General features: G+C 40.0%; 1 protein-coding gene across 1 annotated transcript in view; it reads right to left on the reverse strand.

The window, feature by feature from the left end:
- RIC3 (RIC3 acetylcholine receptor chaperone) overlaps positions 1 to 22,929 on the reverse strand; it is a 30,113-nt gene extending 7,184 nt beyond the window's left edge. The window contains exons 1-5 of the mRNA XM_016213971.2: positions 22,785 to 22,929; positions 5,350 to 5,579; positions 4,070 to 4,145; positions 1,414 to 1,507; positions 710 to 855 (exon numbers count right to left, since the gene is read on the reverse strand). Of these exons, the coding sequence (XP_016069457.2) occupies positions 710 to 855; positions 1,414 to 1,507; positions 4,070 to 4,145; positions 5,350 to 5,579; positions 22,785 to 22,908 (670 nt within the window). The 5' untranslated portion in view covers positions 22,909 to 22,929. The remainder of the gene's footprint in view (positions 1 to 709; positions 856 to 1,413; positions 1,508 to 4,069; positions 4,146 to 5,349; positions 5,580 to 22,784) is intronic.
- Positions 22,930 to 23,326: the final 397 nt, after the last annotated feature.

Below are 23,326 nucleotides of genomic sequence, written 5' to 3' on the forward strand. Positions count from 1 at the left end.
ATACCAAATGTTACCAACGATGTTGTAACTACAATTCTCCTAGGTTACTGGTGGGAAGGCAAAATGGCAGAGCCACTCTGGAAAGCCAGTTGACTAATAAAGGTGAACATACACGCCCTAGAAAACCCAGAAATCTCATTCATAGGTATATACCCCAAAGGAATACAAATATATATACAAAGACATATACGCAAAAGTTCATTGCAGCTTGATTCATGACAGCTCAGAGCTGGAAACAACCCATATGTTCCTAAACTAGCAAATGGAGAGACAAATTATGGTATATCTATACAACAAAATATGATTCAGCAGTGAAAAAAAGAAAGTACTTATATACTCAGAACGCGAAACTCAAAAGCATTATGCTAAATCAAAGAAGCCAGAAATAAAAAAATACATGCAGTACGATCCATTTATATAGAAAAGGTAAGACTACAGAGACAGAAAGCAGTTCAGTTGTTCCCACCAGCAGAAGGAGGGAACTAGCTGCAAAGGAGGGAATGTTCTGAGATGATGGAAATGTTCCATATCATGATTGTGTAATTAAACAACTCTACACACCTGTCAAAACTCATCCAACCATACACTTAAAATTGGTGAATTTTATTGTATATACATTATACTTCAGTAATAAAGCTGATTTTTAAAAAATTTATAAGATCTCTTTTCTGGGCTGACAGCTATCAAAAAATGAGAAGACATTGTTTACCTTCCCAGTCCTCCATGTAAGGGGCCTCCTCAGCCTCTTTCTCGGGAGTGGGTCTGTCAGTGAATCTTCCTTTTTTCATGACCCTGGTGATTTCTCGGAGCTGATGCAGCAACCGTTTTTCTTGGTCAGAAGTCACAGTCTGTGCTCTGCTTAGAAATATCAGGCAATCCAGCTATTTAGTGGTAAGTACTCCTTGGCAATGAACATAAATTAACATCACTATGATCTGTCTGGATCCTAGAACAGGAAGTTCAACAGCAGCAGATAATTATTCTATGAATTGACCCTAGAACAGCATAGTTGGCAACTAGACATGTTAGTTCAACGTTCTGCTTTTATATATGGGAAAACTAAGGCCCAGAACAGATCAAGTGATTGCCCAAGGTCCCACAGTGAGTTATATCAATACTGGGAGCAAACCCCAGATGTCTCAGCTTTGATTCTCTAATTCTCCTAGCAATTTCACTGTTACTTAATATTACTCCATTTACTGCAAGCCACCTTTGTCTGAAGCAAGGTCATCAAAAGAAAATGTGCTGGGCCACTAGCCTCAACTAGGAGAAAATGTGCCACTAGGCCATCCCTACAATCACAAATAAGTTGAGAAGTACATAAAATGAAAGTAAGCAACCTAGAAATCAAAGGACAGCAAAATTTTGAATTTATTCTCTAAATGGGAAATAGTCTGAGTCCTGAAAACCTACCTTTCACCATTAGGTCCCACTCTATTGATTAATTTTTCCATGGCTTCTTCTGTCTCCTTCAGTTTTTCTTGCAGTTGAACAAGCTCAAAATTGGCTGAAAAACAAGCACTGATCTAAGAACCATCACACACAACTCCCTAAGCTCTTTTCTGAGACATAGCTGGCTGCAATACTCCACAGTAATCCAGGCTGGTCCTGAGGCTCAGAGAAGAGACTAAGAGTTTCCCCAGATAATCCAATCAGGATACAAAGGGTACATGTTTAGAGAGTGATGAACAAATTACTCTCTTACACACAGAAATACAGCAGGATGAGCTAAGAAAATATCTAGGACTGAAAAACATACCCCTATAGTCACCCAAGAAGAAATGAAGATAAACATATCCTTTTTCCCCATTTTCTTTTTTATTAAAATTTAGTTAATGTACAGTATTATATTAGTTTCAAGTGTATATTAATATACCTAACGAAGTGATTACCTGTCATCATATAAGGTTATTATATTGACTATATTCCTTATGCTGTACATTACATCCCTGTGACTTTTTTACTTTATAACCAGAATTTTGTACCTCTTACTCGCCTTCACCTTTTTTGCCTTTTCCCCCCACCTCCCACCCCCTCTGGAAATCATCAGTTTGTTCTCTATGTCTATGAAACAGTTTCTGTTTTGTATTGTTTGTTCATTTGTTTTGTTTTTTAGACTCCACATGTAAATGAAATCATACAGTATCTGTCTTGCTCTGTCTGACTTATTTCACTTAGCATAACACCCTCTAGGTCCATCCATGTTGTCTCAAATGGCAAGATTTCATTCTTTTTTACGGTTGAATAATATTCCATTGTATATATGTCCCACATCTTCCTGCTCCATTCATCTATCCATGGACACTTAGGTTGCTTTCATACTTGGCTATTCTAATTCAAATGATGCTCAAGGGTAAAGTACCAAACCTATAAGGTGCTTCGGAAAACTAAATAAAATAAGCAATATTTTACCTGCACCTAAGGTTAAAAAGATATCTGGAAGGTAAGTTTAAATGTCATGCTTCTTCAATAGAGGAATTCTTGAGATCTCCCTGGCCAAGACTGTCTTCCCCAATCATGTGGAGTAAAATGGTATAACCCTGCCTCCCAGAGGTAATTTTCTCAACAAGGGTCCATAGAGAGCATATCTATCTTTTGAAACTAACATTAAGATCTTAAAAGTAGAACAGAAAAAATAAGTCATTCAATCAGTACATGAAGTGAATTTTAAGGCAGTAGTAAAATAAACTGTTGTCCATTATGTAGATAACCTAGTTTTTCTGTTTCACACCCAGTACCATTCTCTACCCAGATGTATTTAATGGGTTACTATAAATATAGTATTTCAAAGGCCTTTTAGTACTTCTGGAACAAGTTCTTATTCATGCAGTTAATATCTATAAAGTGTCTGGAGGACTGTGCCACATAAATGCTTAAGTTATTTTTATTTTCTGCATGATTCAAAAATTGAAGGATAAGGAGCTGATATAACTGCAACTACATTATAAAACAGCGGCTCTTAGGAATTCATTTTATTCTTTCTGTTTTAAATGCACTATGTGAAAGGATATAGAATTTGCTAGTCTTTAAAGAGTCCACAAATCTTTTAAAAATTTATTTTACTGATGCATTTACCATCACTGTTAGATATTATCTCAATTAAGAACACAGCAGCTTTCTTAAAGAATTTCCTGAATAGTTAAGATTTCTAAAAAAGACGCAGTGTGTGACTAAAATATCTATTTCCATAGAGAATCTAGAGTAAATACAAAAAAGCAGTGATAGCCAAGGGCAGATGCCTCTGTGGTCCAGCTTCACTTCATTTGGCTGATGTCTGTCTTAAAAACCTCTGATGAGGCTTCGTTATGTTATCCACAGGATAAAGCAACTTGGCCTCTAAGGCCTCCAATAACATGGCTTAACCTCCCTACTCTTCAGGCCTTCTTTTTATTTTTCCCCACAGCTGCTCTGTGCCAGGCTGTATCTCACTTGCGCTATCCAATCTAGCTGACAGGTCCTCCTGCAGACACCCAGCTAGACATGATTTCCCATGAGGTTTTTGTCAAATCCCTTCTTTCTAGGTAGTAAACTTTTCACAAGTTATTTTTCCTGACATCCATCCTAGACTATAAATTCTTAGAGGGAAGAGCTATGCCATATACATTTCATTTCCCCAGAGAGCACAGAATATTCTTGTTGGTTAGTAAACATTTGATGATCATGTTTCAAGAGCCAGAAATGTAAACTCGGTCCCTGAATCTAATAACTGGCTTTGGCAATGACCTGATCTCTCTGCTTCACTTTTCCTCTGTGAAATAAAGGCATTTGCTACCAATATTCTGAAGTCTGGAAATGATAAGGAAATCATTCCAAATGTGAAATATTAATTTGCTAACACATAAAAAAGTGAGCTGGCGGGTTTTGTGCTCTTTGTAACTATGTTTCCCTTAAAAGCCAACATCAATATGGAAACTTTCGGGAACTCCCAGAGCTAAGGTAAAAATGGCATCAGATGAATTTGGGGCAACTTTTGAGAAATGCTTTTAGGACACATCTAGATTGCCTCTCTGGCTCCATTACAGTTGTCTGACTCAGTCAAAAGTGTGACCATTCTGAAAGGGGCACTTACTAATTTTCCTGTAGGTGTTTCCAGATGTGGTGGTAGAGCATTTCCGGTCCTCTGCAGTAGTTTTCCCCTTTGAAAGCTGAGAATTGAAGGAGGTACAGCACGTCAACAGCAGCTCAGAATCTCAAAGTCATGGAACCCCTCATATTAAATGAAAAAAGAAAAAGAGAAGGTTGGGAGACAAAAATTAAATCAGAAATCCAACTGAAGTGCAACATTATAGAAACATCTCAAAAAATAAAAATAAAATAAAAAGCCAATAGAAGGTTTCCAAGTAAAAAATTAGTGAGGAACAAGGGAAGCAATCTCTCTATAGATCATCTATAGATGCCATGCTCATCTAAGATTCAACTCAGGCTGCCTGCAGAATTTCTGGGCTGGGAGAAGCTCACCTCTTACTCTAGTTAGAAAGGCCAAGTGACACTCCTCCCTCTACTTCACAGTGCCTAGCTAGGCCCATGGCCTGCCAAAGTTGGCCTGGTCACAAGTAGACTGCTAACTTAATTAGCAGTCTACTTGTAAAGGACCCAAACCATGTCTTCCCAGAGCTAAGAAATATCAGGCTTAGTTTCAGGATGTGGCAGTTCAGAAGAATTACTGGAGATGATGTTAAAAAACAGCAGTCAGGCCAGGCGTGGCTCAGCAGCTGAGCATCCACCTAGGATCCAGGAGATCCCAGTTCATATTCTCGTTCAGGGCACATGGCCGGGTTGCAGGCTCGATCCCCAGTAGGGGGTGTGCAGGAGGCAGCTGATCAATGACTCTCTCATCATTGATGTTTCTCTTTCTCTTTCTCTCTCCCTCTCTCTCTCTCTCCCTCCCTCCCTCTGAAATCAATAAAGACATATTTAAGAAAAACACACAAAAACAGCACCTCACACTCCTGGGCAAGAAGGACAAAGTGAGGCCGGTACAGGCATCCTCTGGCCTCACAGACGCGCCTTTTCAGCTTGCAGATATGCCCAGCTGAAAAGAATTGGGGGGCTTTGAACTTTATTGCTAATGGATTAGCAACTAGCAGATCCAGGTTCAAGTCCTGGTTCTGCAGTTTCAGTTGTGAATTCTGGAGAAAATCATTTAAGCTCAGAGTGAAGATTTTCTCATCTGTAAAACTGAGATAACTCCTATCCTAAGTACCTTACTAAGAGGAGGCAAGGTTTAAAGAGATTCTCGATTTGAAAAAAGGGTTATGAACTGTAAAGGGTTTTATGCTGACAATGATTTTTATTACGATAAATATTAGATTGTCACTGACATAATATGATCAAGATGATTCCACTTACCTTAAATAGAATGTACAGTATGTATAGAAAAATCCCAAAACCATAGATTGGAATAATCTGCCCCATCAGGCCTCTTCCACTACCTCCTCCTCCTCCAGCGCCTCCACCTGCTCCTTTGGCCTTTGCAAAGGCCTCCGCAAGGTGAGACCTCTGGCTGCGAGCTGCAGGGGTCTGGCCATCTAAGGGTGCTTGGTGATGATGCATCATAGGTGGAAATTGGCCCAATTTTCCTGAGAAAATAAATTAACCAGTCTTTATTTCTTCTATGTTAAATATAGCTGTTATGAGAACACCTAATGCATTGAGGTACAAACAACAGAAGTGAACTCAAACAAGTTTAAGAAAAAACAGAAACTTGATTATAAGGATATAGAGGCACCACACTGATAATATGATGTGGCAGTCTCTAGCTGTTCACCACACCCATTTATTCTCTGCCTTTTGGGTCCACAGCTAGACATTTTTTCAGTTAAATGTGGCCATGTGACCGAGTTCTGGTCAAAGGAATGTGAGGGATATGTGCTAGTTCAAGGTCTGGCGTACAGAACTTCCCACGTATTCAACTCCATGTTCATTTCTCTTCTGTAAGCTGGATGCTAGCACCTAGGGAGACCTTGCACCTAGGGAGACCTAGCACCTAGGAAGACCTTGCAAGTCATGTGATGATCAGAATGGCAGAGCCTCCATCAACCTGGGGTCCTGAATAAGTGTGGCACAGAGCCTTCCATTGTTGCCACCCCACCAACTTAGAACCTTCTGGACCTGCCTATGTGGGGAAAAATAAACTTCCATTGCGTTAGGGCCACAGTACCCTTTGGAGCCTGTTACAGCAGTTAGCCACCCCTAACTAATACAGATAAGGAAATGCAATCTGGTCTCTGAAGAGAACAGAACTAAAACTGGAAGGCCACCAGGATCCAGGACAGCTACTCTCACCTTCTATCTCATCCTTCTCCCTCTCTATGGGGCTACAAGGCTTTTTTTTCTTTCTTTCTGTTTCTCTGTGCATATCTTCATTCTCCTTTCTCTGCAAACCATTTCTTTAACTTCTTTGGGAACATGGAAGAAGATGGTTATCCCAAAACCCCTCATTTGTATGTCCTTCAAAAGGCCAGCAGAGACTGGTCTCAATTCCAAATTCCTGGAGGGAGATTTTGAATAACCGCCTAGTGTAGGTATGCATACCATTCCAATCAGCTGAGCAGACAGGATTCATGTAGTACAAACACAGTCACAGGAGTCCCTCCCTGTGAGTGAGAGCAGGGCTTACAGAAAGAGGGTGTATCCATTTTCTTGCATTTTTCCTCCATCAGAAGCAGCCAAACATTACCACCAGCTGGCAAACCTACTGAGAGCCAGAGGTGAGAAAGAAAGGGAAGACATTTCTTCAAAAGGCCATGTAAACAGGCTTGTGTGGAAAAACTGCAGGGAGCTAGAATTATAGAGCAGAGAATACTAGAGAGCAGAAAGACTTCATAAATCAGACTCTAAAAAGACAAACTGTACAGTGAAAAACTGTACATTCAACAAAATTATAGATTTCTGTAGAATAAAGAGTACCATGAACAGAGTTAAGACAGATGACAACGAAAACCTTCTGCAACATTTAAAATTGACAAGGAATTAAAATACCTAAAATACACAAGAAATTCCTACAATTAAATATGAACATCACAGGAAACCCAATAGAAAAATGGTTAAAAGATATGAGTAGGGAACTCAGAAAGAAAAGCTTAAATGATTGAAAAAAAGTGTAAAAATTATATAAAGAGATGATCAAAGTAAAACCAATAAGTAAAATATAAATTATAGTATAAATATATTATAGTAGAATATAAATGAGATAGCCCTTAATGCCTAATCAGAAGGGACAATTTTAGAATGGTGGATGATAGAAGTACTGGCAAAGATGTGGGGAGGCAAAAACTCACGCACTGTGCGGTGAGTGTAAACCAACACAGCCATTCTACTAAGTGATCTGGCTACACTTAGTGACAGTAAGTATGTCTATGCCCTATGATCTAGTGACCCTACTCTGGTGCATAAATTACAGAGAAATGCTCAAATAAAGCTGTCTATATCCTGATATGAATTATAGATTTTACAGATGTGTGTGAGAATGTTTGCTGTTGATGATGATGTAGCAGAAGGCTTGAAGAAACTTTGCTTTCTATAACTGGAAAAATGAAATATCAATATGGAGTGGATCCAAATATAAAATTCTATGCAGCTTTTAGAAATCACACTTTAGATGTATCTACAGCAACATGAGTGCATCTTAAAAAGCACAGCATTTGAGTAAAAAAAATAAGCAAATACCATCATGCAAGCTGAAGACATACCACAATTATACTATGTCTTTTCAAGCAAATATTTAGAGGTGTAAAGACATAAAACAGAGGTGTAAAGACATAAAACAAATACATTAGAGTGGGTGTGCATATGAATGGGGAAGATAATGGGCATGAGGATTGAAGATAAAGGGTTAAAAAGAAAACAATAAAAAAAGGAAACTTGCACTGACGCTGTTAATAAGGTGCTATGAACTGCTCCTGAGGTGAGAGAAGGCTGGTGGGTAGGGAGGGAGGTAAGACAGCTAGACCTGCAGCTGCCACCTGCCTCGAATCCTTCCTCAGCCAAGCTCCACTTCTCTTTTCCTGAAAGTGACTTTATGATAAGGAAATCATGGGGAAAATGCTTCTCTGAAAAAGATCAGCAACAGAAACACAGCTTCACACAGCAGAAGAAAGAAACCAGGTTGCCAGTCCTTTTCTGGGTGCTGGTGACTATGCTGCTGTGGAATTAAGGATATTACTATATTAACTGGTTAGTGCTGGCTCAAGGCTATAATGCCCCTTCAAAAAAATGCCAACAGCTAAGCAGCTAGAATTAGATACATAAAGTGGCTAGTGTACAATAAACTAGATTTAATATTTGTAGTAATATGTTGCATTTCATTTTACTGCACTGAGAATACTCTTTTAAGACCTGGCATAAAATAAAAAACAAAAAAATTTTAAAACCAGGTGATGGCACAAAAAGCATTATTTTGCATTTCTAAAATTAAAAAGTGATGATGGTGCTAAACAGTACGCATGTCCCCTCAAAACTTTTACAGATCTGCCAGCCAGGAAGAGTTACTGAACAGTTACTATATGCAGGGCTCTGTGCTATCGGTAGGAAAGGTGGAAAGCCATAAACAAAAGAGCAACACTAGCTGCCACATGGAACAGTGCTTTTACAAAGGAGCATATCCAAAACAACAAAAAAAGGGCAGGGCACTGGAAAAATGCAAGAAGAAAAAATAAGAGGAGTCAAATGGGATCATCATTGCAGGGAATGAGACTCAGAAAAGCAGAGAAGGCACCCAAGAGAAAGAAGAATGTGCACCACGAGGAAGCCACAAGAACAGTGAGATAAAACAAAGAATAAGTGAGGCTAAGTACCAATTAGTCTGGCTCCATTCAGAGAAGTAACCAGATAAGCAGAGGGAGGTGGAGGTGGGGTGTGTAAATGCTCACCTGTGTATTTGGTGTATAAATTTGATAGTGTGGATCTAGGATGGGGAAATGACTTAATGAGAAAGTTGTTTGAGGGGGATTAATCTAGCAGCTGAGTATAGGGCCTAACAGAGAGAAATTAGGGTCTGGGAAAACAGCAAGAAGGCAGTAATTTAGCTCTGAGATGCAAGGGCCTATAGCTATAGGTGCTGGCTACAGCTATAAAGAGGAAAGAATAGGTCCAAGGGCCCCTACCATGTCAGTAACGATCAGCAGCATTTAATACTGAACAGAATACAGAGCTATTGGGGAGGGGGTAAGAATACTCCAAAGTCAGGAGTTTAAGATACATAGAGAAGACAATGAAGAAACTGGGAGGGCTTACAATCAAGGGAAGACTAAGTCCACATTTTTCACATGTTAAATTCCAGGGTTGGTGGCACACTCAGAAGAAATTGTTATTAGACTATAGTTGGGCTTGAGAAGAAACTCTAGGCTATCTAAAGGACAAAGCTAATTAAAATAAAGTGAGTGAACTGTTCCCATAACAAGAAGGTTGGAAGGATATGAGCATTTATGTGTAAAAAGCAGAAGAAAAGAAAACTGAGCTGGTCAAAGAGGGCCAGAAACAAACCAATATCAGAAAAGTCAGAGGAGGATAGACTTGAAAGCAACTGAGAAGTCTAGAAGAATCTGATAAAAGACTGGTAGCAATCCTGTTTTAGACACAGTGTATTCTTGAGAAAAGGGCGGCCATCACAAGAAACCCTGACTGTCTACCTACCTGTTTAGAGAGTAACAGAAACCAATGTTCTACAAAGCATCACAGAGCCTTGAGTCAGAAGGAGCCTTAAAAGTCATCCAGTCTTGGGACATAAAGTGCAGCATAGGAACTACAGTCAATAATATTGTAGTAACTATGTATGATGCCAGGTAGGTACTAGAAATGTCATAGGGGACACTTTGTCAAGCATATGATTGTCTGGCCACTATGCTGTACACCTGAAACTAGTATAAAATAATACTGAATGTAAACTATAATTGACAAATAAATTTTAAAAAAGGCCAGTCTTTTTCAACAAATGGCATGGGGACAACCAGATATTCACAAGCAAAAGGATGAAGCTGGACCCCTAATTCACATCATATTAAATTTAGAAATTAACTCAAAATGGATTAAAAACCTCAATGTAAGAGCTAAAGCTACTAAACTCTTAGAGAAAAACAGACATAACCTGTCATGACCTTGAATGAGGCAATACTTTCTTAGACACAACACCAAGCACAAGCAACCAAAGAAAAGTAAACTGGACTTCATCAAATTTTAAAACTTGTGTGCTACAAAGGACACTATCAAGAAACTTAAGACAACCCAATGAATGAGAAAAAATATTTGCAAATTATATATTTGATAAAGGTCTAATATCCAAAATACATAAAGAACTCCTACCACTCAATGATAACAAAAATAACCCATTTAAAAATGGTCAAAGGCTCTTAATGGACATTTCTCCAAAGCATATTAAAGGCCAATAAGTACATGAAAAGAAGTTCAGCACCACTAGCCATCAAGGAAATGCATATTAACCCCCCAATGAGATACCACTTTATAACCACTAGGATGCAATAATAAAAAAGATAGATGATAAAAAGTGTTGGGATATATCTCCTCAGGCAAGAGAAACAAAAGAAAAAATAAACAAATGGGACTACATCAAACTACAAAGTTTTTGCACAGCAAAGGAAGCAATCAACTAACGGAAAGACAATCTACTGGATGGGAGATATTCACCAATGATACATCTAATGAGGAGTTAACATCCAAAATTTATAAAGAACTCATACAGCTCAACACCAAAAAAACCTAATAACCCAATTAAAAAATGGGCAGAGGACTGGATTAGATAATTTTCCAAGGAGGACATACAGATGCCCAAGAGACATATTAAAAGATGCTCAACATCACTAATCATCAGAGAAATGCAAATTAAAACCAAAATGAGATATCACCTACACACCTTTCAGAATGGCTGTCATCAATAAATCAACAAACAAGTGTTGGCAAGGATGTGGAGAAAAGGGAACCCTCATGCCCTATTGGTGGAATGCAGATTGGTGCAGCCACTATGGAAAACAGTATGATAGGTTCCTCAAAAAATTAAAAATGGAACTGCCTGATGACCCAGCACTTACACTTCTGGGTATATATCTGAAGAAACCCAATACACTAATTCGAAAAGATATTTGCACCCCTAAGTTAATTGTGGCATTATTTATAATAGCCAAGATACGGAAGCAAACCCAGTGCCCATCAATAGATGATTGGATAAGAAAGATGTGATACATATACATAATGGGATATGACTTGGCCATAAAAAAGAATTAAATGTGCCCTGGCCAGTGTGGCTCAGATCGTTGGGCATTGTCCCATGCACCAAAAGGTTGCCAGTTCAATTCCAGATCAGGGCACAAGCCCGGGTTGTGGGCTCAATCCCTAGTATAGGGTGTGCAGGAGGCAGCCAATCGATGTTAACCTCTCATATTGATGTTTCCCTCTCTCCCTCCCTCTCCCTCTGAAAAAAAATCTTTTAAAAAAATGAATGAAATCTTACAATTTGCAACAGCATGGATGAACCTACAAGGTATTATGCTAAGTGAAGTAAGTCAGACAGAGTAAGACAAATACCATGTGATTTCATTTATTTGTGGAATCTAAAGGACAAAATAAATGAACAAACAAAATAGAAACAGACTCACAGATGCAGAGAACAAACTGATGGTTGCCAGAGGGGAGAGGGTTTGGGAGGATGGGTGAAAAAGGCAAAGCGATTAAGAAGTGCAAATTGGTAGTTACAAAATAGTCATGGGGATGTAAAGTTCAGCATAGGGAATACAGTCAATAATATTGTGATAACTAAGCATGGGGTGCCAAGTGAGTACTTGAAACACTGGGGGGAACCACTCTATAAAGTACATGATTTTCTAACCACTATGCTGTACATGTGAAACTAATATAGAATAATAGTGAATGTTAAAAAGAGAAGAAGTGTTCGCGAGGTTGTGGAGAAAACAGAACTTTCATACTCCGCTGATGGGAATGTAAACTAGTGCAGCCACTTTGAAAAACAGTCTGGCAGGTCCTCAAAAGGGTAAACAAAGTTTCCATATGACCCAGCAATTATCCTCTTAGGTATACACCCAAGAAGAGTATGCTTACACAAAAACTTGTATACAAATGTTCATAGCAGCGTTATTTACAATAGCCAGATGTCCATCAACCGACAAATGGATAAACAAAATGTGGTATATCCATATAGTAAAATATTATTTGGCCATAAAAAAGAATGAAGTATGATACTGCTACAATATGGATGAACTTCAAAAACATTATGCTATGTGAAAAAAAGCCAGTCATGCAAGACCACATATTATATGATTCCATTAATATGAAATGCCCAGAACAGGCAAACCTATAGAGACAGGAAGTAGATTAGTGGTTTCTTAGGGGGCGGGGCGTGGAGATGATAAAATATTCTGAAATTGATTGTGGAGATGGACGCACAACTCTGTGACTATATTAAAAACCACCAACTGTACACTTTAACAGGTAAATTGTGTGGTATGTGAATTATATCTCAACAAAGCTATTTTTTGAAGTCATCTAGTCTAACCACCTGTGTTCAATGTCCTTACCTCCCTTAAGTGGTGGTCTTGATTTTGCTGAATCCCATCCAACAGGAAACTTAGTGCTTCCCCCAGGAAGTTCAGGCTACCCCTGTATATCTTTGACAGTTAGAACTCTCTTGAGTTAATAAGTGAGTAATGGTAAGAAGGAAGGAAGCACAATACAGGGTTTCAAAAAGCAACATTGATTGCATGGTGATGAGTCAAGAAGTAGAGAAACATGATTAATAAAGAGAATGTAGACTGGGTTCAAAGAGGAGCTAAAAATGTAGAGAATACTATTTCCTTTTTAAAGATATTTATTTTTTAAAATTTTATTTTAATCTTTAGTGTTTAAAGAATTAGAGATGTCACCTTTTTTCCCCCCATTGACTCCTTCTACCCCGCACCTACCCCCCACCTCAGGATGGGTTGGGGACGAGATTAATCAAAGAATTTATATGCATAAATGCATAACCCATGGACACAGACAACAGTGTGGAATACTATTTTCAAAGGTCACAGAGGAACTGGAGTGCAATGGACCAGATAGGCTAGATAGTAAAAATATGTTTCATATCTTAAGAAATCTAAGCATTTTATATTTGGTGTAACAGTTACATATTTACTACTGAAAATGTACCAGGCACTGTTCCAGACACTGAGATTAAAATGATAAATAAAATACAGTTCCTGTCTTTAAAGAGTTTACAGACAAAAAGTATGATTATAATAATATGGTAACTGTGCCTTAAGCATCAAATCCAATGGCTTTTCCCTTAGTTCTCACTCTTATGACTCCTCTACAACACAAAAAAGTGACAACCACGTACTAGTCATTCAATAAATACTGCATTAATCTGTCAAACTTTTCTGTCCTACTCTCTACAGCACATCACTCTACTGAGCTCTTGTTTTCCCACTGACTGGTGCTTCAACCTATTCCTTCTCAGACTCTTGCAGTGGTTCTTCTTTAATCTTCTCTCCTCAAGATTTTGTCTCAATCTCTGTTCTTTCTTTATATTTTTTCCTTTGGCAAAAATCATTTATTTTCAAGGCATCCATTATTATTTCCAAAATGTATAGCTCTAGTTCTGACCCTTCCCTCAAGCTCTCATTTCTTATCCCTAAATCTCATTACTATATAGAGATCCTTTTATATGTCTATCATCTCAAACCTAAAAATGAGACTAATTTTTACCTTCCGACATCTGTTCTCCTGTATTTCTTTTCTTTGCAGTCATTCTCTCAGACCTTCAGGCTTGAGACCTGTAACCTCTGCCACCTGTGACCAAGGGTATATGTGATATGGCAGGCTTGGGTCAGAATGCTGAACTTGGAAGAGGTTTTTCTTTTTGTAAAGTTAACTGTCCTCAACAGGGAGCAACCTCACCTCTTGGATCTTGGTACCACCATATTTCTCAGAACTTAGCCCAGAATGTTTAAAAAGTCCATGACTATAAAACATTTAGAAATGTCTAGTTGATTTTAAAAAGAATTTAATGAACTACTCCAAGTTTACAAAAAAGTATAAGTAATATATGAGCACATGTATACCTACTTACCATGTAGATTAACTGGAACTCCCATGTACCCTCAGATAGGCACAACTCTGAAATTGGTGATTATTAGGTGTGCTTTTATTATTATCATTATTACTATTATTATTATTTTACTGATTTTGAGAGAGAGAGAGATCAATTTGTTGTCCCACTCATCTATGCATTCATTGTTTGATTCTTGTATGTGCCCTGGCCAGGGATCAAACCTGCAAGCTTGGCGTATCGGGATGATGCTCCAACCAACTTAGCTACCTGACCAGAGCTTAGGTGTGCTTTTAGACTTTACTATGTAAGCACGCATCCATAAACAACATACAATGTTGTCTTGAGTATTTTAAAACTTTATATTGCGAATGAATAGTAGTAATGGTTGTATAACAATGTGAATGTACCTAATGCCACTGAACTGAACATCTAATAGTTAAAATGATAAATTTTATGTTATGTATATATTTACCACAATGTAAGAGACTTTTATAATATGGTATACCATACTCATGCTTCTGCAACTTCCCTTTTTTTTGCCTTTTTTTCTGAGTGGGATCAATATTTTGGTCTAGAAATGCACTGTGTTGATACATGAGCTCTAGTTCATTCTCAAAGCATCTCTTCTTATACGTCCATATCATAACTTATTTACCCCTCCCCAGCTGACGAACATTTAGGTTATTTTCTATCTTTCACTATTACAAACGTTGTACTTTATAGCTACATTACAAACAAGATCTATGTTTTTTAAAAACAAAACGTGCTTAAAAAACTAAAGAGATCAGAACATTGAAGACAGAACATTAATATTGCAGAATTTCCAAATTAAAAAACAGCTGTTTTCACTATCTCTAAATATACCTAAGTATTTCCTAAAATGGGACCTGACTAAATGCTAATTGTTTATTGAAAGCTTTCCCATATATAGGCTTACTCAATTATTAATACTTCACTTAGCATATCATTTAAGCTTGACTAAAAACTTAATGGAACTTTACAAAGTGAAGCCTTTTCACTGTTAATAACCATCCCTACTGCTAAAGACAAAAACAAAAACTCTAGCACTATTAACAAAAGAGCTTCTGAAAGTGACATTAGACCATCTGTAGCATTTCATTCTCAGGGCAAAAAAATCTATAACGAATTGAATGTGTTTTTGTTTCTGATTACACAGTTCAAGAAAGGTCTTAATGGGCTAGTTCCTTCAGGTATGTAAGCATCTTTCTAAATACTGAGGAAGTTCTGGAGGGCATATTTAATTCAGCATTACTTAGTGTGGAGGCTGGGAAACAGCTGTTTCTTCACCATCTGTCTCCAAGGGCCTCTTCTTGTTCCATTCTCCTCCTAACTCTAATTTGTTTACCACTACTTTGATGTTTCTGCTAACTTAACCAGATCTCTCTTCATTTTTTACCAACCTCTCCCCTCCAGTTCATCCTACATATCACTAAAAGAGATATTTATGTGTTGCTTAGCATAGGGCCCGGTCCATGTCAACTATTACTGTTCTGTTACCAGAGTAATCTTCTTGAAGCATAATTCTAACTGGCCTTGTTATTTTTCTGATCCAAAGCTTTCAATGGCTCCCACTGAAGACAACAAACAAGAGGCAACAAAGTGAAGTAAAATGAGTACCATCTTTCTAGTCAGAGTTATTAGTTAAGATCCTGGCTGTGCCTCCAACAATTTAAGTGGAGGTTAAATGAACCTTTATAGAGCTCATTTTCATTACCTGTAAGATGGGAATAATGATACCTATTTCTCAGGGTCATTACAGGATTACAGACTAAATAAAATAACATATACAAAGCATCCAGTACACACAGGTGTTTAACAAGGTCCGATGTTCCCTCCCAACAAATGGAATTCCTAAGCAACGGAATTCCAAATCTAGTTCAAAAGTACCTCTTCACACTGCTTTCCCACCACATACTCCTGATTCTGCATAACTAGACTCCTCACCATGCTTTGAGCCTGCCTTATGATTTCTTGCCTCGAGGTCTTTGTATTCCAGTGATTTTGCGTTTCTCTCCAACTCCATGTAACCTAAACCCAGCCTATCCTTCAAGGCCCAGGCCACTGACCTCACCCCAAAGCATCTTCTCCCCATATACTCAGAACACACTTATCAAACGTCTTTAATTGCACTTATCACACCTGGCTTTATTCAAGAGTTATATTTATGTGTCATACATCCTCTACTTGAATGGACTGGGAAACAGAAATAGGTAAGATCTTCCACTAAGCACCATTTCTACCCAATTTTATTTAGTGCTGACTGAAACCTACAAATCATATCTGAGAAAAAGAAAAGCAGCCTATGACATCCAAAAGCTGACCTGGTTCTATCAGCTTGGCCTTGGTGTTGCTATGAGCTGGTCTGCCACTCACACTTAGGTCTTGGTGTTCTCCTGTTAAACATAAGCAATTTCAGGGCATCAACATCAGAAAAGGCCATTTTGTGACCACGATGGATCAAGACCAAAAAAAAAGGACTAGTCTATAATCCGCCAAAACAGAGACAAAACATGAACACTGTCCCAGCCAAATCTCCAACAGCCCCCATCCCTGGATAATGAGTGACTGCTGCTTCTTTACCAATTACAGCTTCAGTCTTTCTCTCATCTGCTCTCCCTTAGATAAACTCTATTAAGATATCACAGAATTTTCCCCACTTCCTGACAGCACTGCAAAGCCCCACATCCTTAAACCTTCCTCAAAATCACCTAATACAAGCCCAAATCCAATAATAAGGCTTTTCAAACACTCTCCTACTGAGATACCACATGATTCTCCCAGGTGTGCATCTCCCTGGCTACAGTAAGTATCAAACCCAACTTGTTCAACTATAGGTGTATCCCTGTTGCTTTGTGGCTGGAGGAGGAACTAAGAACTTCTTGAATAAAAGTGTCTTCTTGATGCTTGGGGCCCCCACAGGGCATACTCTAGTCTTGCATACTATACACCTTGTATAGTATGAACTGATCTGGATGACTTAAACTGTGCCCGCTGGCCTGTACTGGAATCTCAACACTCAGCCCAGTCACTCTCAGGACTAAAAATAGTTTTTTACTTCATTATTCTAAGTGTTCTCAATTTCACTGTTTTGAGAATAGAAAATGGCAGTCAGGGTGACTGATCAAGGTGTTCCACACATACCACAGTGCTCTACACCCACTTACCTATGTTTCTGAACTTGAAAAAGAACAATTTACATGAATTCACGGGCACTCAAACTGTCTCCTTTCTTCTCTGAACATTCATTCAGAGTAGATACAATTTAAGATAACAAAGGATTACGTATGTACATGCATGTTATATATGTATGCATGTATGCACAAACACAGATGTGTGTATTTTCACATCTCAGAGAACTCAAAATTCAGTGGGCACAACTCACTTGAGAATGTGATGACAAAAGAGTATGAGCTATTCCAGAGAAACAGGGCTACAAGGAAAGGCCTGGTAAGGAATCCTATTTATAAGCATACGAAGTGACACACTCACTCGAAAACATGGGCCAGCAGGGCCAGCAGGAGAGATGCTAGATATGACATTATTATGGGAGCGCTAAGTGGGGGTGGTGAGTAGGACCCCCCTGAAGCCAACTCCAGCACAGCAATTAAGGCTCAACTACAATAGGACAGTGCACACAGCACACACAGGGGCACACCTGGAGTGACCAACTCAGGTGACTGGGATAAAAAGAGAAATCTTGAAAGAATGGAGATAGATAACTATTGCTCCAGTTTGCAAAAAACAGAAGGCGAATGGTAGACTTTTCAACTACAGAGAAGTGAGTCAGCTAGATTCTGAAATGGACTCTTCCATTTTATGATGGAGTGGATGTGAGAGGGAAGAAATAAGTATTGTTTTTCTTATTATAAAAGAAATGCATACCCATGGGAAATTGAGAAAGTACAAAAAAGCGTAAAGAATAACAACCACCCATACTTCACCCAGAAATAACCACTGTTAAAATGTTGACCTATTCCTTTCTGGTAAATATATAATGAGTATATCTTAGCTTTTCAAGTATAGCATGTAATCCCCCCCCCATCATTTAAAGCTCTTCATTAATATAATTTACTGGATTCATAATAGTCCACACATGCATGCACAATAATTTATGTCACCTTTAATAATAATAATAATAATAATAATAATAATAATAATAATAATAGAAAGGTAATGGCTTACAAATGCTAGCAGAGGAAGCCATAACCCCTAGGAGCCAGCATCATTAATTCACTCAACTTACGTATTCTTCCATGCATTAGTAAATATTTACTGTCTACCGCATGCAGGCCTGGTCTAAAGCTACAAATACAGCAGTGAGCAAAACAAAAGCCCCTGCCCTCACTGACCCTCCTCTGTAAGTGAGAAAAGAGATAATAAACAAGATGGTGATAAATACTAAGGAGAAAAAAGTAAGCAAGCAAAGGAGGTAATATGTGTTGGGGGAAGATTTTAGCTCAAGTGGCCAGAGATGGCTCAGGAGATGTCACTCAAGTGAAGGCCTAAAAAAGATGGAGAAAAGGCAGATGGATATTCAAAAAAGAACATTTCAGGCTGAGAGGAAACAGTAAATGTGAAGCCCCTGAGATGGGAGCATGCCTGGCACGTTAAAGGAACAGCAAGAAGGAGGCCAGTGTGGTCAAAGCAAAGTGAGAAAGCAGGAAAAGCAGAAGGCAATGGCCAAGGGGGCTAAGTAGGGCCTTTAGGTCATGTTCAAACTTTGTCTTTTCATCTGACTGAGCCAGAAGCCACTGGAGGGTTTGGTGGAGGGAAGAGACTTAGGCTCTGACAGGATCAATGTGGCTGCTATGTTGGAACAGACTGAAGAGGGAAGGGAAGCAGCAGGCAGGCCACAGTCTAAATCGGACAGAATAATCTGGAGTAAAGCAATCCAGTGACCAACTGGTTGAATAACCTCACAAAAGGCCTCAGTGAATAGACTGGTGGAAGCCCAACAGCAGCTTCAAATGGCGGATATGCTAAGAAGGTAATCTGAGAGATCTGGCCAGAGGGCATGCTGATCATAGTCGAGTGAAACTGAAAAATACCAAGAGGCAGTGAGAGCAATCTGAACACAGACTGGATATTTAATGACATTATGGAACTGCTGATCTTTTAATGTGTGATAATGGTACTATGGCTATGCTTTAAAAATAATTCTCATTATTTAGAGATGGATATCCTATTTTTAAGTATTTAAGGATAAAATGATCCAATGTCTGGGATTTGCTTAAAAAATAATCGAGTATATGGGGGTAAAAAGTAGGTGGAGACACCCATGACACAAAGTGATAGTTGTCGAAGCAGGATGATGTGGATTCATTTTACTACCCACTCTACTTTTGATTATGTTTGAAAATGTCCTAAACAAAAGAGCTGTGTGTTTTGTTTTTTTAAATCAAGTATGGCATAGAGCTGAGAGAGATGGTAAATTAATCCACTGAATGGAAAAATGAATGCTCTAAAAAAACTTCAAGAGGCTAGAATTGTAGACCACATTTAAACAGGTAAAATGCAACAGGGGAGACTATAAAGTACTATATTTGGTTCTAAAACATCAAGTAAACAGTACAAAACAGACAAAAATCTGTTTTAAAAAAAAATCTTAGGATTCTAATATACAAAAAGGTCAGCAAGTGAAATGGCAAAAGTCTAAAGCAATCCCCAGGATGCATTACATATAGAATTTTAAAAAGGAGTGTGGGGAGAGGCAATAGGGGGCTCTTCCATGAGCTAATTGGCTTATACTTGCTGTTATTTGCTTTCTAAGTGGCTAGGTTGAGACACTTGCAATTATGTCATCATACACGTCATATGGGGAATGGAAGAGGGAGCTAGAGATACCAACATAAGAAAAAAAGACTGAAGAAGGGACATGATATTAGTCTTCAAATTCCTGCACTCACCATCTTTCCCCTTAAATCTACTTCTCCTTCATTCCCATTTTGGTGAAGGGCATCACCATCAATTTATTCACCTAAACAATGACCTGAGAATAATCCAAGATACCTGCCTTTCCCTCACCTTCCGCTCCTATTTAAAAATACCTCTTAAAATTGTTCTCCTCCGACCCACTGCTGGCAGTCTCTCGGCTCCGTTTATTTTTCCTCTGGTACGTTTCCCTTTGGGGATCACTCTCAACCTCGAAGTAGTTAATCAGCATGTTCTTTCCACCCAAGCACTGCAAGGAACTTAATTCAAGCCATCAAGATGGGTGTATATGTTAGCTGGAACTACAGGGGAGTAAGAGTGAGGTGGGAATGAAGGAAGAGTTAAAAAAAAAAAAAAAAAGACACACTCTCTCTGAATAGAATGTGAGGAGGTGATGTCAACTGCTGTAACCATTGTTACTACCCTGAGACCAGTCAGAGGACACAACCAATTTGAGAAGGAACCCAGAAGTGAAAAGGTCACAGAAAAATCAGAGCTGGAGCCCTGATGAGACTGTGAATCTCTGGATCAAACAACACTGGAGGCCAGTTCTAACACGGGATCTTTTCATTTACAAGACAATAAATTCCCTTTCTGTGTTAAGACCACAGTTCAAGATGAATTTTCTGTCACTTGTCATGAGTATCCTAACTGAGGAACTTAATGATGCTCATGATGTGTCAACTGGAATACTGCAACAATCCTCTCCCTGAAGAAATCCTCACAAAGCAGCTTCTCTACTGCTGTTTTATAAAACCAAGCTGATGTCTCTCTTCTACTTACAAACTTACAATGGTAAGTTTACCTTTAGAGTAAAATTCAAACTCCGAAAGTACGGCACACACAAGTCTTCGGTTTGGCCCCTTCCAATTTCTCTGGTCTCTCCTCTTACAACTCTAAAGCTATTTCAAGATTCTGTTGTTGTTTTTCTTGTGTTCCCTCCAATGGGAATGCCCTTCTTACTCTGAATGATAAAAACACTTTCAGAGATACCACCTCAGTTTAGCCAAGGAATGCAAGTACATTTTTGCTGCCATCATGGACCCAGTACCCTTGGGCTCACCGCTGTGCAGCCTTTCCCTTTGGATAGCCTCATCCCCCATCCCCTTTAATTAAGCAAATTCAATTTTTCTTTATTCACTGTCTGAGATGGCTATTTAGTCTGCCCGTGCACCACTGACGTTAACCGTTCATTTTGGTGGTGTGTACAGGGATATCCAGAATGGAAGCTTTTCCTTCCTTCTCCTTCCAGTTCCCAAAGATTCTAGAACAATGAGGACCAGCTCTTGAGTTCTCAAGGGAAAGAGCCATGTCTAATCTCTACTCTACACTCTACAACACTCAGAAGAGTGTCTCTCACTCACATTCAATAGAACTTATTAAAGATAGTTCAGCATAATGGGAATTCAACTCAGTAAAAGTTTTAGAAGAGTATTTACTGCTCAAGATCATGAATTTAATCTTCTTCAAGGCAGATAATGTCATTAGACAAGTGAGCAAAACCCTTAGGATTCTGTGATAAAACAAAGAAAAAAATAAGAACATGTAAAGATTTTTTTAGGAGTCTCTTCCAGGTAAACTGTTTGCAAGTATAAAGATTATCAAGCAGATTCCATCAACAGAATTCTGGGTTCCATCTGCCCTCCACCCCTAGAGCCTAGTGCTCTGTATTCGTAGTATTTACAATCTATGATGTGCAAGAGGGTGGAACTACATACAGCCAGTGTGCTCAAATTAGAGGGAAATGGATTTCAGTTTAAAAGGAGCTGTCCAATAGTCAACAGGTTGAACATCAGTGGGAGTGTCTGGAGGCTATAAAACCATGTCTCAAGGATGTTTACAAAGATAATTTACAGGAGACAAAGTATAATCTCATCACATACAAAGAAATGTTCTGGTTCCCTCTCCCAGCCTTTGGCATTCACCTTTACACTCATTCATTACATAAAAGCCCCCGAATGCAACCAACAGTATGAATTTTAAAACGTGATATTATTGACATCATGTCAATAACAAAGGATTAACAAATAAATACTTGTTTAAGTAAGGGGACTATACTTAATTATTCACCTCAATAATTAACAGCTGGAGTAAAACCCAAGTCACACGCATACCTCGCTTCATTGCGCTTCACAGGTGCTGCCTTTCCTTTTTATAAACAAACCGAACGCAAGACCCTCCACCAGCAAAAAGATTACGACTCTCTGTACTGTGATACTTGCTTTATTAGGGTGGCCTGGAAACAGACCCGCAGTATCTACGAGGTATGCCTGTATATAGCCAAAGGCACGCAAAGAGCCCGAAGCAGTGAGCACCCAACATCAATTCAAAACCGCACAACGCATTAAGGTTACCACCACCAACTCCAACTAACTTCACTATATATAAAAGCACAACAGAAAGCACACCCAAGCCCCAAAGAGGGACCCCAGGGGGAAGCCCTCCTGACGCAAAGCACCTGAGAGAGCTGAGCCCGGGAGGGAAGGGCTGGAGTGCGGGGTGTGCGGGCCACTTAGTGCGGGGCGCGTCAGCGCGCATTCCGGGCCCTTGAACGTCCGGAGGGACAGGGCGCCGGGGAGTCGGGCCGCTGCCCACTGACGATGCCAAGGGAACCGTGGGGCTTGGCACCTCCCAAACGCGCCGCCACGTCTGCCTTCTCCAGCCCGTTTTACAGATATGCGGGTGGGGACCGGAGCCTCCAGACCGACCCCTCCCCGGGGCAGCGGGGATGCCGGGCGGCTGGCTCCAGGGGAGCTGGCCGGCGCTTCCTTACCTCCGGGCGCCGGCGGCGGCTCCTGCCGCTTTCCGCGAGACAGGAAGGCCTTGGGCAGCAGCAGCGACACGGCGAGGACGAGCCCCGAGGCCAGGGCCACCCTCTGCACGGTGGAGTACGCCATGGCCGCTCGCGCTCGCCCTCGGCCTCGCCTCAGGTGCAGACGCGAACGGGAGCCGGAACCGGAACCGGAACAGGAACCGGAACCGCAGCGCCGGCCGCCTCCTCAGAGAACTGCGCGTGGCTGCGCCGACGGCGACGCGCGAGGGACAAGCGCGCCAGGCGCCCGCGCGCGCTGCGGGGCTGACCCGCGCCTCCCGCGAGGTTTCACAGTAGATGGCTCCGCGCGCTCCGCACGAGGGAGGAACCGCTCCCTCCCCTCCGCCCCGCCGCCTAAGGGCCCCGCGGCCGCGCTGCTCTCCAGCCCCGCCGCCCGCCGCCCGCGGCCCACGCGGCCCGCACCATCGAGTTCCTCGTTATTTCAAGGCGCTCCCAGCCCTCAGCGCCCCCGCCCGTGTCCCTCGCATCCGTCCTCTGTCGCC

This window comes from Miniopterus natalensis, chromosome 11 (assembly GCF_054644295.1).
Source record: "Miniopterus natalensis isolate mMinNat1 chromosome 11, mMinNat1.hap1, whole genome shotgun sequence".
NCBI lineage: Eukaryota > Metazoa > Chordata > Mammalia > Chiroptera > Miniopteridae > Miniopterus > Miniopterus natalensis.